At 36.0% G+C, this 17,892-nt stretch overlaps 1 protein-coding gene across 1 annotated transcript in view; it reads left to right on the top strand.

Moving 5' to 3' along the window:
- Positions 1-17,892, top strand: part of LOC115214285 (tolloid-like protein 2) — a 125,826-nt gene that overhangs the window by 21,615 nt on the left and 86,319 nt on the right. The window contains exon 3 of the mRNA XM_029783431.2: positions 5,572-5,659. Within this exon, the coding sequence (XP_029639291.1) occupies positions 5,572-5,659 (88 nt within the window). The remainder of the gene's footprint in view (positions 1-5,571; positions 5,660-17,892) is intronic.

Below are 17,892 nucleotides of genomic sequence, written 5' to 3' on the forward strand. Positions count from 1 at the left end.
GCACATATCGCTTTGATAACTGTAAAGTTCGCAGAACATATATGCGATGGTGTTCAAATGATAAAAATTTTGCTGTCCCGTTGCCAAAGTTGGCATGCTATAGGACTGGACCCGAAACTATGTAATTCGGAAGAAAATCTTTGAACCACACAGGCTTGACTGCACCTCCACTCACAATACCCCAACTATGCTATATATAAAGTTAATCCAAACATGTAAACACAAGGAGAAAACACAACAACGCGAGGACTTGGAACAAGTATAGTGTTATTAGACGCTCAGGAAAGGAAAGAAAGAAGGAGGATTTAACGTTTCGAGCGGAGCTCTTCGTCAGAAACATAGAAAAAGGAAATATCCAAGGAAGGGAAGACGGAGGAAAAAAATCGCCAACGATACACACGCGGTTACATATTGATTGGTTGTGGGGGTATCCTCGATGCCTGAACAGGCGGGCCAAGTACTGTGACTGGGTCTCGAAATCCTGGTCACGGCTGCACAAGCGTCAAAGGCGGAGGAACTGGAATAGAGGATGGCCCGTTTGGTGTGGAAGGGATGGGAGGAGGAGAAGTTGAGGTAGAGGTGGGAATCTGTGGGTTTGAAGAAGGCGGAGGTGGTGAGAGAGTGGGAGGGGTGGACAGAGAGATGTCGAGGAAGTTAACAGAGGTGTCAGAGATAGTAGAAGTGAAATTGAGAGAAGGATAGAAGTTGGAGAGGAATGAGATGAAGTGGCTGAGTTGTTCACACAACACACATACACACAAATATATACATATACATACATACATATATATATATATATATATATATACTCACATGCATACACACCCAAGTTTGTGTATGTATATATGTATCGGCAGCGTTTTTTCATGTAGTGTTATGTTATGTATGTATGTGTGAGTGATTCTCTGTGTGTGTGTACGTGTGTAAGTGTAAGTGAGTGAGTCTGTACGTGTGAGTGATTTTCTGTGTTCGCGTGCCTGCATGCGTGTATGTGTGCTTGCATGCGTGTGTATGTTGTTTATAATTCATTTCCTGTATTATTAGAATCTATTTGTATGAATCAGTCGAATATCTAAACCTCTGAAACAGGGTTGACTAAACATTATTACATTGGGCAAACTGGAACATAGTTTTTATAATAATTACTGCCATATGTTTTAAGTGAAATGTTGCTACTTTTAATAAGTAGAGTGGAAAATGTGAAATAGTTAGAAATAAATGTATATTAGTAGAACAGCGTGAGTGTATGTTCCTGCAGTTGACATGCTCTTATCTCCTTTTTCATTTTTAATCCGTCTGTTGTTTATATAGTTTAACTCCTTACCAACCAAGTCCTAGTTAGCAGCAATATTTTGGCTTTGCTGACGAATGAATTCCTCAGAGATGTAACTCCACTTTTCCCCTATATAAATACAATAAAATTATATTTAACGTTTATTTGCTTGTCTGTTAACAATGCATAACATTTACATGTGTGTACACACACACACACACACACCATGCGCGTGCGCACACGCACATCTTTTACATGTTTCAGTTATTAGACTGCGGCCATGCTAAGAAACCGCCTTGAAGAATTAGTCGAAAGAATCGACCCCAGTACATTTTTAAAGCCTAATACTTAGTCTATCGATATCTTTGGCCGACCCACTAGATTACTGAGACGTAAACACATCAAGTCATGCTACCAAGCCGTGGTGAGGAAAGAAACACTGATAAAACACCCACCCACATATATATCTGTCTCTCTCTCTCTCTCTCTCTCTATATATATATATATATATAATAATTATTATTTGAGGGAATATTAATCCTAACTTAAAGGGAAAAAATTCAATTTAGAAATACTAAATCAAATTTCACACAATATAATATATATATAAAAATTAGAAAAAACCACTTTTATCAATTCAAAATGAACAATTAAATTACACCATCTAGAAAATTACATATAATAGAAATATTAAAATTAAAATAACAATAGAATACCAATGATTAAGTAAATTGCAAAAAAAATGATAAAAACGTATATAATTGGTAGAACAACGACACGTGTTTCGTGGCTATATTTAAGAACTGATTATAGCAAAAAAATTAATAGTAGTAGTAAAATCACTTCGATATAAATATAGCCACTCATCAGGTTAAAAATAAACTAGAATAATAAAATAATTAATTAATAAATATACTTTAATATATATATATATATATATATATATATATATATATATATATATATATTCCGCGCTAAAACTAAAACAATACTTAAATTGTTCAATACTTTAAAATTAATTAATATACACAATGCTAGTAGTACAAGTCATTAAATCGTAATCAAAATGATAAATGGTTCAAATATAGACAAACTCATTAAATAAGCTAACTATATAATTAATATACATGCGTAGTATCTATATATATAATATATCAATCTATAATAAAGTTGACTAAATATCAATTAATATAATACCTAATTATCTTAAAATTTAATACTACATAATCATTTCTTAAATATAGCCACGAAACATCTGTCGTTATTCTACCAATTATATACGTTTTTATCATAGTTTTGCAATTTACTTAATCACTGGTATTTTATTGTTATTTTAATTTTAATATTTCTATTATATATATATTATACGGAAAAATGCGAGCATGAAAAGTAATATTCTTAAGATTATATACCTGGAAAAGTGCAGGACAAGTTATTACACCTGAAAAAGTATAGGACATGCTATAACTTCTAGTAAAGTAAAGAATAAGAAACTTTTTACTTAAAATATTGCAGCAATGAATGTCAGTTCTTCTAATTTATCTCTATTTACAGTTCTCATCTTTTAAATTTATTGTCTAAAACTGTTCAGCTAATTTGTAAATTTGTCTAATTAGTCACTTTTTTCAGTATTTAAGGTAGTAGATTAGCCAAATTCTATTTAAATAAGTATAGTGTTATTTGTAAACTATAATAAAATAAGTTTTAATATTAAAATTCTAATTTTAGCTGCAAAATGTTAGATAAAACGTTTCTTATTCTTTACTTTACTAGAAGTAATAGCTTGTCCTATACTTTTCCAGGTTTATAATCTTAAGAATATTACTTTTCATGCTCGCATTTTTCCATGTAATCCATGATTTTTCCAGGCATTGCTATTATAAGATAATAATGTGTCAATAGATAATTTAAGATTTTAATTTATGAAATACTGAAAGATAATATTTCAATTTTTCCATGTTAGTGATGATAATATTTCAATTTTTTTTCATGTTAAATTTAAATATATGTTGTGATTGAATTATTTTATATTACCCATCCACACCAAATTAATGACAGGGAATCTTGTTGCTTGCACCATGGCTCACCAAAAGTTACAAACAACAAGACCCCAAAACCATCTGTTACCAGGCTTAAGTAACCTAGATTTTGAGTTGGTGATAAATTGCACTGGCTGCTGGTAATCTAGATGTATCAATAATTATTCAATACAACAGTAATTATAAAAGCATATCAGATATGCACAAGTTAAAATTACCTACATCCCATTAATATAAATTTGATTTATGAAAAATTCCTTTTAATTAATTAAAAAATTTAAAAAGTAAATTTAGAATATAAGCACTTTTAACCAGTGCCTTTTCTGGACAGCCTTATTACATGCCGTAAGGTCTGCCCATAGAGACACAACCAAAAATGACTATATTCCTGCCCCAATAAATTTAGATGCACATATCTGAAGCATATAACATTTTAATGAACTAGCCTGATTAAATAATTAACTAAAAGGAAAACAACTAAGAAGGAGAAGCAAAAAAGCAGAAAGCAAGTTAAAGCTGAAAGAGAAAATTAATAATAAAGTTAAACTTACCCTAATTCAACAGCATATTAAAAATAACTTTATTAAATACTTAATTAAAAAAATATAATATGCAAAAGGTTAAGTCGACCTCGGTGGAATTTCAACTCAGAACAAAAAGACAGACGAAATACCGTGAGGAATTTCGCACGGTGCGCTAACAGAAACGTTCATTTTTTAATTATATTCTCATCTTAACATTATTGGGGCATTACTTCTTGCTTCCTCACAATAAATTTCATAACATTTCACCTCATAACTTTTATCTACTAATTTTTGTTCAATGCGACTAACGATTCTGAATTCCTCATGCATTTTCCTATCATTTAAGCCTTAGAAAAGTATACTTTTATTTTAAAATTAAAAAAATTATATTAATTGAAGATGAATAGGTGCCTTACTGCCCACCTTTAGACGTGCCATATTTTGATGTAACTTTTTTTCTACTGAACCAAAATCTCAAGCTTCTTTTAGTTCCCCTCTACCAAATCCACTCATAAGATTTTGGTCAGACCGATGTTATAGTGGAAGACACTTGTCCAAGGTTGATTTCTTTTTCTGATAATACAGACTTATCCAGACTAACAGTTAGGCATTTACTTACAAAACCAAGTGTTCCAATTATTATTGGTATAAATGTAAATTCGTCATCCAGATATAGAAGCTGGAGCTTTCGAGTCAGTTGTCCATAGTTATCTTCTTTCTCTTTGACATTCAGGCGCAGGAGTGGCTGTGTGGTAAGTAGCTTGCTAACCAACCACATGGTTCCGGGTTCAGTCCCACTGCGTGGCATCTTGGGCAAGTGTCTTCTGCTATAGCCCCGGGCCGACCAATGCCTTGTGAGTGGATTTGGTAGACAGAAACTGAAAGAAGCCTGTCGTATATATGTATATATATATATGTGTGTGTATGTGTGTGTGTGTTTCCTCGTCACTTAGCGGTTCGGCAAAAGAGACCGATAGAATAAGTACTGGGCTTACAAAGAATAAGTCCCGGAGTCGATTTACTCGACTAAAGGCGGTGCTCCAGCATGGCCGCAGTCAAATGACTGAAACAAGTAAAAGAGTAAAAGAGTAAAAGAGATATTCACATCAGTAAGACACCTTACCTCTATGACGGTACATACTTTTTCTTGTCTGTCCCAAACAATATCCGACCTGTTATGCTTACACTTGACAGATGTTTTGATGGAAATATTCTTCCTTGTGCAGATGTTTGTGTACGTAACCAATAACAAGGGGATTCTCTATATTTATTCCAGAACAATCTTTTTTCCGAAAGGCATTATATATTGTTTTTGCGACAATGTCACGTCGCATAGGGAGGTAGTACCTTGATGACAGTTTTAAGCAGCTGCTAATCACATGTGTGATGTCTTCCACAGAAATATGACAATCTACATTTACGGTTACATCTTGGAACTCAGAGAGCTTCGCTGTCGCTTATGTATGTATGTATGTGTGTGTGTATGTGTGTGTATGCATGTATTCATGTATGTGTAACTATGCAAGGGTTCTGTAAATTTGCGCGTCATTTTAACGTCCTTCTATTTGCATAAATTTTTTTTTAGTTATTCAAACTTCATCCCGAAATCTAATTTCATTTAGATTTCTCTCACAGTCGAAATTGTCTATAGGGAAACTAGTAACATTCTCTCTACTGAGTTAACTAGCATAATATAGCATAGAAAGCGTTAAGTCATGGTTGTTTTTATTTTCAGGAGAAGAAGACTGTGAATGGACTAACAGCACCACTTCGGGGTACAAATATATTCAATTTCCAGCCCAACCGAATACAAATTATAAAAAGTAAGTGATTACATTGCTCTGGCATTAATTAAAAAATTAGCATCACTCAAATAATGGTAAACTCTTTCTTTCGCACAAATCTGTGATTTTGGGCCAATCTTTAAAAATTGATGTTGTTGTTGATGTTGTTGTTTTCGTTGTTTTTGTTATTATTATTATTATTATTATTATTATTATTATTATTATTATTATTATTATTAATATTATTATTATTGAGTGAGAGAGGAACGCATGCCATCAGTGTCACTTGGGTACAAATATATGGAGCCAAAGATATTCATCACGACTACCCATCTGTTAAAAGTATACCAGGTACATGCATCACAACCATATGTACGTGATTTAGTGAGCTCATATCAAGATAAACAGTGCATGATCTTGCAGGTGGGGGCCCAGTCACTCCGGTCGAGTAGCCTATCCCGCGCTAAAAGATTCCTGAATAAGGTTTGTTTATTGATGAACGAAACACTAATGTTTCCAGAAGTGAATTATTCAAAGCCCCAAATAATTCCTCTCGACACGTGACTATGATACCTCCCCCACCCACTATTTCTGCTCGTGATCAGAAATGCACATATCGTCAGCTACTAATGGACATGTTTAACTAGCCAAGCAACTGACAAGCAAATCTGTGATACTGGGCAGAATATTTGCTGTAGCCATCATTTATATAACGACAAAATTTGTTTATGATAACAGTTCTAATCAATTAAGTTGTTGTTGTTGTTGTTTTAGGGATAATTTACGGTATTTGTTACAGACCTTTACATTCCTTTTTGAAATCCCACCGAGGCCAATTTTGCTTTTCAAGGACTGAGTTAGTGAAATTTGGTTAAAAAAAAAAAAAAAAAAAACTTGCGCAGGAGTGGCTGTGTGGTAAGTAGCTTGCTAACCAACCACATGGTTCCGGGTTCAGTCCCACTGCGTGGCATCTTGGGCAAGTGTCTTCTGCTATAGCCCCGGGCCGACCAAAGCCTTGTGAGTGGATTTGGTAGACGGAAACTGAAAGAAGCCTGTCGTATATATATATATATATGTGTGTGTATTTGTGTTTGTCTCCCTAGCATTGCTTGACAACCGATGCTGGTGTGTTTACGTCCCCGTTACTTAGCGGTTCGGCAAAAAGAGACCGATAGAATAAGTACTGGGCTTACAAAGAATAAGTCCCGGGGTCGACTTGCTCGAGTAAAGGCGGTGCTCCGGCATGGCCGCAGTCAAATGACTGAAACAAGTAAAAGAGTAAAAGAGTAACCGTGTATTTTTAACTAACTCCAAGTAGCATGATATAAACTATGAGTAGATAAAAATATTAGCTCGAAGACAAATATTAATTTAACTAAGCCAGTATACATTATGTCAATCATTGTTTTGTTATCTCCAAAACTACACGCAATTGGCTTCCTGCCCTCATTTATATCAGTTTCCGTTTGTACAAAATGACCTTAGTAAATATAACATTACGGTATCTGCTTTACTAATGTATTTTGAATAGCATCATTGTCTGTCTTGTTTTGCTAACCACTGTTTACTTTAATCCCAATTATTTACATGAATGCTGAAGCACCTACTGTTTCAGATTGGGGCATTCAGGTGTAAATGTTCAAAATTTCAGCTTAACATATACCCTTCCTACCTTTTCTTCTATTTTGAAAAAGGAATTTTATCTAATTCGTTGATCACTGTATTTTAGTCTGTTTCATTAATCCTTGTTATTTTATTTAGTTTTAGTATTTCCTTATTTGAAATTAGACTTAGCACACATTGCTTGTACAACTTCAAATTGTATGTCTTTACTGAACTCATTCATCAGCTATTGATAAATCCTGTTTAATTTTCATTGATCATCATTTTTGTTTCTCCTTTTTTCATTGTCATTCTGTGTTCTATGTAAATTTTCAATCGCTTTTGCAGTTTACCTTATCCATTATCGCCGCTGCAAATACAAATATAGAACCGAATGAAATACCCGCACCGGATAAAATAATATATAATATTTGCTCCGATTCTTTACATTCTGAGTTCCAATCCCGCCAGAGTCATTTTTCTTTTTGTCCTTTCGGGTTCACTGACATAAAGTATTAGCCAAGTACTAGGCCATTGGTATCAACAAACCCTTTCTGCTCAAAATTACTAATCTTATAATAATTATCATTGTTGGTTTGACAGAGTTGCTAGAGCATCGGAAAAAAATAAGTTCAAATGGCGCCGAGGTCAATTTGCCTTTTATTATTTCAGGTTTGATGAAATAAAATACCTCCAATGTACTGAGATCTATGATACCGACCAGCCTCCCCCAGAAAAAATTGCTGCTCTTGTGCCTAAATCAGAACCACTCATTATTAACAGAAGTGAGCTGACAGAATCGCTAAGGCGTCGGGCAAAACGTTTTCTGGCATTTGTCCCGACTCATTAGGTTCTGAGTTCAAATCTTGCCGAGTTCAGTTGTGCATTTTATCTTTTCAGGGTCGATAAATCTACTAACACCGCCCTTCAAGATTGCTGGTTTTGTTCCTATAGTAGGAATTATTATTATTATTATTATTATGCTAGTGCATGCTAATTTAGTTACCAGGTATGTTATCTTGTGGTTTGGTGACACCAAATCTCACGAGTCTTCTTTGATATTCTTGCAGATGTTACTTTTCTGCAGGTCGACAATGTAAGTTTCAATTCCAATCTCTATAGTAATAATTGTTGTCTTGGCCTTCCACAGTTTCCTCAACTCTCTGGCTAGATCCTGATATGAATTTTTTTTTCAATTACTTTGATATCGACTCTGCTATCATAGGGAATTGCAAAATCTATGATCTTACGTTTTTGTGCATTTTGTTCGCTATGATCAAATCCGTTTTTTTTACGTCAATAACACGACCAACTTTTTTGGTGATATCCCACAAGATCTTGTAATTCTCATTTTCTATCACAGCCTCTTGTTCGTGTACATACCAATTTTCTGTTATCTTGAAGCCACGCACACAGGTAACATCCCATTACACTCTTTTGCCTACACAGTCATGTCTGCGCTTATATTTCTTTTGTGTTAGTGTACTGCGTTTACTCAAAAGCTGATTGATATTTTCGTCTCCTTTCCTGCAGATTCTACATTCGCTGTCTGATTAAATTTTGCCGATCTTTGCTTTTATCAGAGTTATTCTAAGGGCTTGTTTCTGAGCGGCCATAATTAGCGTTTCTGTTTCTCGTTTCACGTTTCCATTCGTCAACCAGAGTCAGCAGTCTTTATTCCCAACATTTTGGTAGTATAGTTCCATCTCTTTCCATCTGTTTGCTCCGTCGTTCTTTCTTTTCTCTGAATTCTCCTACTGTTTCGGTCACTTCTTGGGTATCGTTGGCAGCCGATAGTATACTTTATTTACTCTGCACAACATAATTTTTCAGACCCCGTCTTCTGCGTTTAGCAATCCTCTGCCACCTTCCTATCTTGGTAGGTAGACTCGGCCGGTATTGCTTTTAGGGAGGAGTGCGTTGTGCATTGTGAGCACTTTCCTAGTTCTATCCAAGTTCTGTAGCTCGACCTTTGTCCATTTCAGAAAGAGAGCAGAGTATCTCAATACGGACACAGCCCAGGTATTTATGGCTTTAATGATGTTGCAGTCATTTAATTTTGTTTCGAGGACCCTCCTAATTCTTCTCTTGTACACTTTAGTGACTTTCTTTCACATTTATCCTTCCATTATCCTATTGTCTTGCACCATTCCTAGATATTTGTACTCCTCATTATTCCACAACGATCTAATGATATTGTTTTCTGGCAATTTAATTCCATCACAGTTTACATTCCAGCCTCTTCAGAACTGCCTTCCGTTATTTCTACTGAATACTCTCTGTTTTAGTTTCTGTAAACAGCTTGAGATCATCCACATAAAATAGGTAATTTACTCTCATCTTGGATTTGGTAAACTCATAAGTAGGCCTGGATCTTCTTAGTCAATGGGATTAGCACAATGACAAAAGGTAATGGAGAGAGCTAGTCTCCTTGGAAAATGTCCCTGCGTATTTTCACGTAGCCTAGTGTGGGAAACGTTGGCACTGCTTCCCACACTTTCATTGCTTTCTCCAAAAACTTGTTTATCTTTTCATTGACTACGAAATTCTTCAGACATTCCAAGAACCAGTTGTGTAGGGCATTGTCGTAAGTCATCCTGTAATCTATCCATCCAATAGCTAAATCCTTCTTTACTCGTACTTCGTTTAATATTCTTGTATCTGTATATAGCAGATCAGCAGTTCCCCATGATTTCTTCCTTAATTTCTGTGCTTAAGGATAGGAAACGGTAGAAATAAGGTGGTCAGGTAGATTTTACACTTTACACCTGGTGAACATTTATTTATTAGTTAATCAAGGGAACTTTTTTCTTGTGGAATAGCACTGAAAATTATTTGTCATAGCGGAGGAAGCACTGTTCACGTCACCCATATAAAAAGAGGAGAAAAAGACGTAAAAGTATTAGTACATAATTTGTGTACCTGATTCTTCAAGACTGAGAACGAAGCTAGGTGACATGATGCAGTGGTATGTCACACACCTGCCAACAAACTGGGGCCGCAACGTATAGAATTGAAGAATACAAGATTTACAATGTATAGAATGAAAGACTATAGGATTCACAGCCAGAGATATTGGTTTTGGTGAGAATCCTTAGCTCGTTGTCACCTTCACTCGTTGTCACCTTCGCAGCACAGTATGGACCGTGGGTGAGTTTAGAGAGAACGCAGAACAGTGTATGGTCGGGGGAAGTCCCACTTTCTTCAAGATTCCTTATTATCTTAATCAGTTCCATTTTGCTTTCTTTTAAGTATAATATTTTCTATCTACTGTTGTTACATTATGGTAGCTTTTATTTGTTTCAAACTCCATCTTCCTTCTGTGCAGGGAGGAAATATTCTGCTTATATTTGCTTCTGGGGATGCCTTCAGAACATTATTGAAATAGTTTTCCAGTCTAAGAATTTTTAATAACTTCTGTTTTATGTCGTAGTTGTTTTCTGTAAAACATATGACACGAGCACGAATATTTATATTTATTTCATTTCTGACATTACTAGTCTAGTTATTCTGTAGTACTCATTTCAAATTTCTCCTTCATTTCCTTTATGTGTCCCAGTTTCTTCGACTCGAATCCTATGTATTTGTATAGGTGACTGTGATGTAATTCTCAAATTTAGTTCGTTTTATCTATCTAATCTATCTAATCTATCTATCTAATCTATCTAATCTATCTAATCTATCTATCTATCTATCTATCTATCTATCTATCTATCTATCTATCTATCTATCTATTTTCTCCAAATTGAGGAAATGAAGCAAGGTTACATATGTTTCTTAGCTAGCAGAACCTCGGAAGTAATAATTACTCGACGAAGGCTACTCCACTAGCTAGAAGGTACCTTAGTAAAATGAAGGTTATATTCGATCGATCAAATCTGCAAGTTAACTTGGGATCCCTTGACGACCATGTAACCTTCATTTAATTAAGGTATCTTCGGCCTGATGAGTGGTTAGTTAAATACCCCTCGTTCAGTAATTATTACTTCCGAGGTTCTGTTAGCTAGGAAACAAACTTCCTACACCTGAATCCTTGAATCTTACATTGATTTATAAGCCTATCCTCGAGGGAGCCAGACACACTCCAAAGTCGGTCACTCTAGTGGTTTACTGTCTGTTCGATGTCAAATTTCCTTTCATCAGTAAACACCGTGCTGAAGGCACGCTGTGGGCAGCGTGCCTTCAGCAATCTGATGCAGAATACGATGACTTCTTTTCAGTCTCATGGCCTTGTAAACTCGCGTAAGCTCATGACGGTGGATCATCTGGTAGAGGTGGATCCTGAGCACCACCCTCAGCACTTGATACTTCGATGTTCGGCTTATTTATGCTGTGGCAGTTAGTTTTCTGACAGAATTATGAGGATTTGACGCATCTTTTCTCTAGTAATTTTGATAAGCTGAGGAGTCTGTACACTTCTTTTTCGGCCATGTCCAGGTCGATCAGCTGTGGAACCAGCCTCTTGAAAGTTTTTGACAATTTTTCAGACAGTTGTTCGGTTAATTTTAAGCATTTTTGCTATAGTGGAATTACTTTCGACGCCCTTGTGGAGAGTTATGAAGATAGTTTGGTCTATAGCCATTATCTAACTTACAAATCTGAATTTATTTAGTCTGAAACAAAAGAAGACACACTCAGTTTTTATAGTAATGTATAATTTTCATATTTTATCACATTTATTGATAGTTATTAAACACCTTTCTACTGTTAAACACCTTTCTACTGACCGTTCCTCTACGCACATGTGAAGAGACACGCAACTACACAAAAGACCACCACTCTTGTTACCATGCTTCTGAATTCTTCCTACAACATTAAGAGACACAAAGTTCATTCACACATGCACATACAAACATCCAACACCGCACAAACAACACACATACACAACACATACGCACCCACACATGATTTTACACATACACACACAGACTTGCGCGCATGCACATACCCACGCATACACACTCATACCTCCTTCTTTTAAGCTCTCCTGTCTCAGAAAGAACTTTTTTTTCATCCATCCCCTTCTGGTCATTTCAAAATGTAACCACATTTGAATCGTTGACGATTTTCTTCTCCCGTCTTCGTTTGTATTGGACTTTCCTCTGTTTCTGAAGAAGAGCGATACTCGAAACGTTAAACCATCTTTCTTTCCCTGAGCGTCGGCTAAAACTTTACATGTGCCACGTCCTCGTGCTGTTGTTTATTTGTTGTTGTTTTCGGGGATTTACTATATATATATATATATATATATATACACACACATATATGTATATCTAATATATATGTCTTCTTCTTTTCTCTTCTTCCTACTCCTCCTCCATTCCTACTCCTCTTCCTCCTCATCCTCCCTCCTCCTCCTCCTCCTACTACTACTCATTATCATCGCCATCATCACTTAAGAATCTACTACACCTCTGTGTTCATGAAATGTGTATAGTATTGCCTTTTAGAAGGGTAGGATTGTGTTGTATGTTATATAGCTGCTTTGTAGAATTTGGTTTGTTGCTTCCTGGTGTTATTTAGGAGTGTTGTCTCTTTTATCTTTTGTTCTATACCAGTGGTTCCCAAACTTTTTCGGGCACCCAAGCCACAGTCTTAAGCCCCCACCTAAACTTATCACCACAAACATAGACCTCTTACTGAATCAAATTGAAAGCAAATGCATTTCACAAATAAAACTTAACCTCATTAACCTATTATTTTGTTGTTTTTACACCAGTCGCCCAATTGATTACTCCATTATCATCCCACTTTCAATTCCCCCTCAGAGCTTTCCACTGCCCCCCAGAGGGCAGTACTGCCCACTTTGGGTACCACTGCTCTATAGGGTCTGTGCAATGTGAGCTATTTTGTTGAGTGACGTTATATTTCGTATGTGTTACTTGAGTCGTGCTACATGTTTCAGCGCTAGGTGGGACAGTACTTGAGTAGAGAATGAGTTGTCAGAGTTGTTGGTGGTTTGAATTGTGTAATAGTGTCAGGTATCGATTAAACAGTGTAACGGATTTTTTATCTGTTTCTTTTTGCCTTTGGTCAGTAAGTGTTATTTCCTATCTGCTTCTACCTAGAAATCAAAGAAAATGACTATTATTCACTTCATTCTTTGTTTTTGTGTCATGGGAATCAATGTTTTAAAACTGACCTATTTTCCATTTCATTTCAGACAGAGTCGGTGCTGAGTTGCTGAAACAGAAATATTTTTATAGCAAATATAACAAATTTACTTGTCAGTTGCTCGACCTTAACCACTTGAGCATATCCCTTAGTGGCTGACAATATGTGTATTTCTGATCATGAGCAGGAGTAGTGGGGGAGCACCATAGCCATATGTTGAGAAAGATTCTTTGAGGTTTGAATAAATGTAACAAAAGCAAAGTTTGAAGGAATTATTAGCCATTTTTTATACTTTCTAAGGGTAAGCAAATATGAAATATTTATCCAAGACCAAAAATTGTGAATACAGTGTTATTTAAGAATATTACTATATAAATTTGCTGGGTGGTGATTACGTAGGATATATGTTGTTAGGTTTGTGTTATATTGTCAGAGAGTAATTCTGGAGATGCCTCAAGTTTTTATAGCGTATGGGTTATGACGTGTACTATGTGAATTGTGATATTGTATTGAAAGTGTATCGCATGGGATGTAAAGCTGAAAAGTCTGACTGGCCTTTTATCTTCTTGTTCATATTCTTTTTTACCGTATTCAAAATGCTTAGCAGCACTTCGACCATCTTAACGTTCTAGGTTCAAATTTCGCCGAGGTAATCTTTGCCTTTCATCCTTTAGGGAGTCGATAAATTAAGTACCAGTCAAGTACTGGGGTCGATGTGATCAATTATTCCCCTCAAACTCCAGACCTTCTACCTACAGTAGAAAGGATTCTTCTTTACCCTATCAGTTATTATTGAGACCGTTTTAACATTCATTTCCACATCCTGCCCATTTTCAGTTCAAGATCCTAATAATTTGATACGTTCTCGACCACCTTCTAGGTACTATTTTTTCCGGAAGGGTTCAGACATCTATGAGAATACAGATAATTTTAAGCCCGTCTCTGATAATTATATCTCGAGGTTTTGCTACCAGCTCATACTTAGTTTGTACATGCAAGCTCCATATTAGTTTTACCATGTACCATGTTTCGTTCACGCTTATATACTTCTCAGTATTCACTTCGAAATGTTAGTATTGCCTTTTAGAAGTTAAACACCTTTCTAGTGAATATAGCTGCTTAGTCGATAGAGTTTGTGGAAATATTCTGACTTTGCAAGGATTGAAGAGCAAAATGGACGGGTTCAGCTGTCTCGTTATACTGATCGCATAGTTTGCACTGATGTTAGCGCCTTGTTTATTTTGTGATTTAAAGTTTTTCTCTCCCTGCGTGGCTAAACATTGCTCTTGTTGCGGCTAAACCCAAGCCTGACGTTGTTCCTTTTCACCTGAAGCTTTTGGAGATAGCATTGGTATTTTTCTCTTATTAAGTTTCTTTCTATTGTTAAGTGTTATCTATTGCATGTTATGAAGACGCATGGCTCAGTGGTTAGAGCGTCAAGCTTACGATCGTGAGGTTGTGAGCTCGAATCCCGGACCGGGCTGCGTGCTGTGTTCTTGAGCAAGACACTTTATTTCACGTTGCTCCAGTTCACTCAGCTGTAGAAATGAGTTGTGACGTCACAGGTGCCAAACTGTATCAACATTTGCGTTTCCCTTGGATAACACTGGTGGCGTGGAGAGAGGAGACCGGTATGCATGGGCGACTACTGGTCTTCCATAAACAACCTCGTCTGGACTTGTGCCTGTAAGGGTAACTTTCAAGGTGCAATCCCATGGTCAGAGCTGTGACCTAAGGGGGACTCAGATTGCATGTTGTCTATGATCTGAAATTTTATAGTATGTTCGTAGTCTTGCTTTGAAAGACAGATGACGTTCATATGAATAGCATAGAACTTTCTCAATACCGAGCTGAAACTTGGTAGCCAGGTGTATTTTTGTCAGCTTTGCTGTGTTGTGGTGATTCCAGATATACTTAGCTGGAGCTAATGCAGGACAAACTGATGTAATGCGATGGAAAGTATAGCAAATAGATCTCCGTCCGTTTTGACGATGATCCTTGAGTTGTTCAATTAACTGAGCTACCTGCTCATTGGATTAGATTGTCATTCTCAGGCACATCCAACATGACTGTGTGTGTGTGAGAAGGCAAAACTCTCAGATCTGAGATAAATTCATCCAACGAGTTTCTTTTTGTTTAATGTTCCATTTTTACTCACAAGGTTTCGGTAGATGATAAACTACGTTAAAAGATACTTACTCAAGATGCCACACAATGAGAGCATCGACACAGAAAATGCACTACACAGGCGACGAATGTCGCCAGTGTAGTGTATGTAAGAATCATGGACATTCCTTCAATATATCTAGTTGTAAGAACCTGCTAGATAGCCATGCTTCTGTAGCCCCAACATACTGGATATGACTACGTGGTGCAGAGGAAGCGTCTATTTTATACATGCGTCTATTTTATATATTCAGTTCATGGTAGCACTGCGCATGTTAGAGATCATCTTTATGGTGCTGTTGGCGTTATTGTTTGGCCCCTAAGGTCCACATTTATTGGGTAACCAGACATTAACAAAAATCCTTTAACTGTTACTGCCCTGTCATTTTACATTAAATTTAATTTACTTTTTTCTCCATTCAGACAGGGAGTGGAATTTGAGGGAGATATGACTGCTTCTTCTAGCGATCACTTTGTAGTCCACTTTTCAGTAGGGTTGTTTTTGCTGTTGTTGTATATATTCTTTATGAAGATGTTTCTTTTGTTTGTTTGTTTTCCTTCGATGTTATTTTTGTTGATGCTGTTGTTCTTGTTGATTTTGTTGTTGTTGCTGTTGTTTAACTCCAGGTCAGCACGAAATCGAGCGGCCATATATGATGTCAGTGTTCACCGCTTTTTACCTCCAAATAGTGCACTACATTATACAATGTGACCTTTTCATTGTAAGGCTTTAGGGCGTGATTTGAAGGAGATGGGCTGGTACTTTTAGCAGGCCAAAATAACTCCGTACATACGCATGCGCATATTTTTTTTTATCAAAGTCATCATTTGTGTCATTGATATAAGCGTTTTTATTGATTTTCGATTTTAGGTTCTAGTCGATCGAAATATAATTCGATTGTTTTCTGGTTTTTGGGTGTGTGTTAAAAAGAATAATACTCCAGTACCGATAAACATTTACTATAAGGTTATACGACTACAGTCGACGATGTTGCGATTTAGGAGAGTCGTTAGAACGTCGGATAAAATGTTCAGGATTTTATTCTGGCCCTCTTCCTTCTGCGATCAAATCCTGCTGAGATCAACTTTACTTTCCATACTTACGAGATCGATAAATATAGTATTTGTCCGGCTCTAAGGTCAATTTCTTCTTCTGTCTTACTTTCCCTCAATCTATTTCTCATTGGAAGAAATCGACTGTATTCAGTACTAGAGAGGGATAGGCTTCACCAGGTTTCAAATACCCAAGATATGCTGTATGTCATAGCGCCACCCCAACAAATCCGTTAGGAGTTAAGAACATCTCCCTACGAATCAATAATGTCAGGTAACAAGACATCTTGTGAGTAGGAAAAATAGTGGGATGTCAGTGATGACAGCCTTCTTAATGTATAGATCATCAATATGAGAGAGACGACATTTTGATGTTACTCTCCAAATGACTTACCGAGATCGGAGGTACAATTCATTCTCAAGGATTTACCAACCACAAGGATTCTCAAGGATTTACAAACCACAAATATCTTCCAATTTATAGAGACTACAAAATGATAACAACATTTAGCGGTTCTTTATCCACTCCCTTACTATTTCTCTCTTTTTTTCTTATTGATAAGAACTGGATATACTTTTTAGTATGTCATAGCTTTATATTTTCACACGAACGTTTACATAAAAGCAGATATGTAAATAAATAAATACACTGCATCCCGCTACCCAATAATTGCCTACCACCATTTCTTCTTGAAATTTATAGTGGACGAATGTCGTATTTATAAAGTAATATATGATATTTGTTTTAGGAAACACCATGCATTTCAGTCTAAATAACATGTTCTTATGTTCCAGTTCATTTACTACAGAACCATATGTTAAGGCTTGGACTACAAACATATCAATGGGGTAGGGGGTATTTAAATAGGTTTTTAGGCTACATGCCTTCCATGAAATATAAGGTTTGGTTCCGACTTTAGGGCTACGAGTAAAACATCATGGTATTAACTTTGTTTACAAAGAAGGAAAGATAATATAAGAAAGTAAAGTATACGTAACTTTCTCTAGCTTTGTTATAGATTCAACCACGAATCGAAACCAGATTGTAGACTACTTTGGCTTTATAGATCACCATTTCTGCCTTTGGTTTGAGAATTTTTTTTTTTTTTGCGTCTTAGATTTCAATTTCAGACTTCAGTGGATTTATATTTAATTTGCTATATTGCTTGACGTTCGCATTCAACAAATCAACCAGCGTAGAAAAAATCTTTATTTGGTTTGAATCATACGGTCCTAACAACTTCATGTGAGGCTAAGTTCTCACGCAAAATACATTAATATACGCTGTGATACAAACGCCGATTTTACATACAGCAATACCCATATAGGTACTATGT

This window comes from Octopus sinensis, linkage group LG7 (assembly GCF_006345805.1).
Source record: "Octopus sinensis linkage group LG7, ASM634580v1, whole genome shotgun sequence".
Classification (NCBI taxonomy): Eukaryota; Metazoa; Mollusca; class Cephalopoda; order Octopoda; family Octopodidae; genus Octopus; species Octopus sinensis.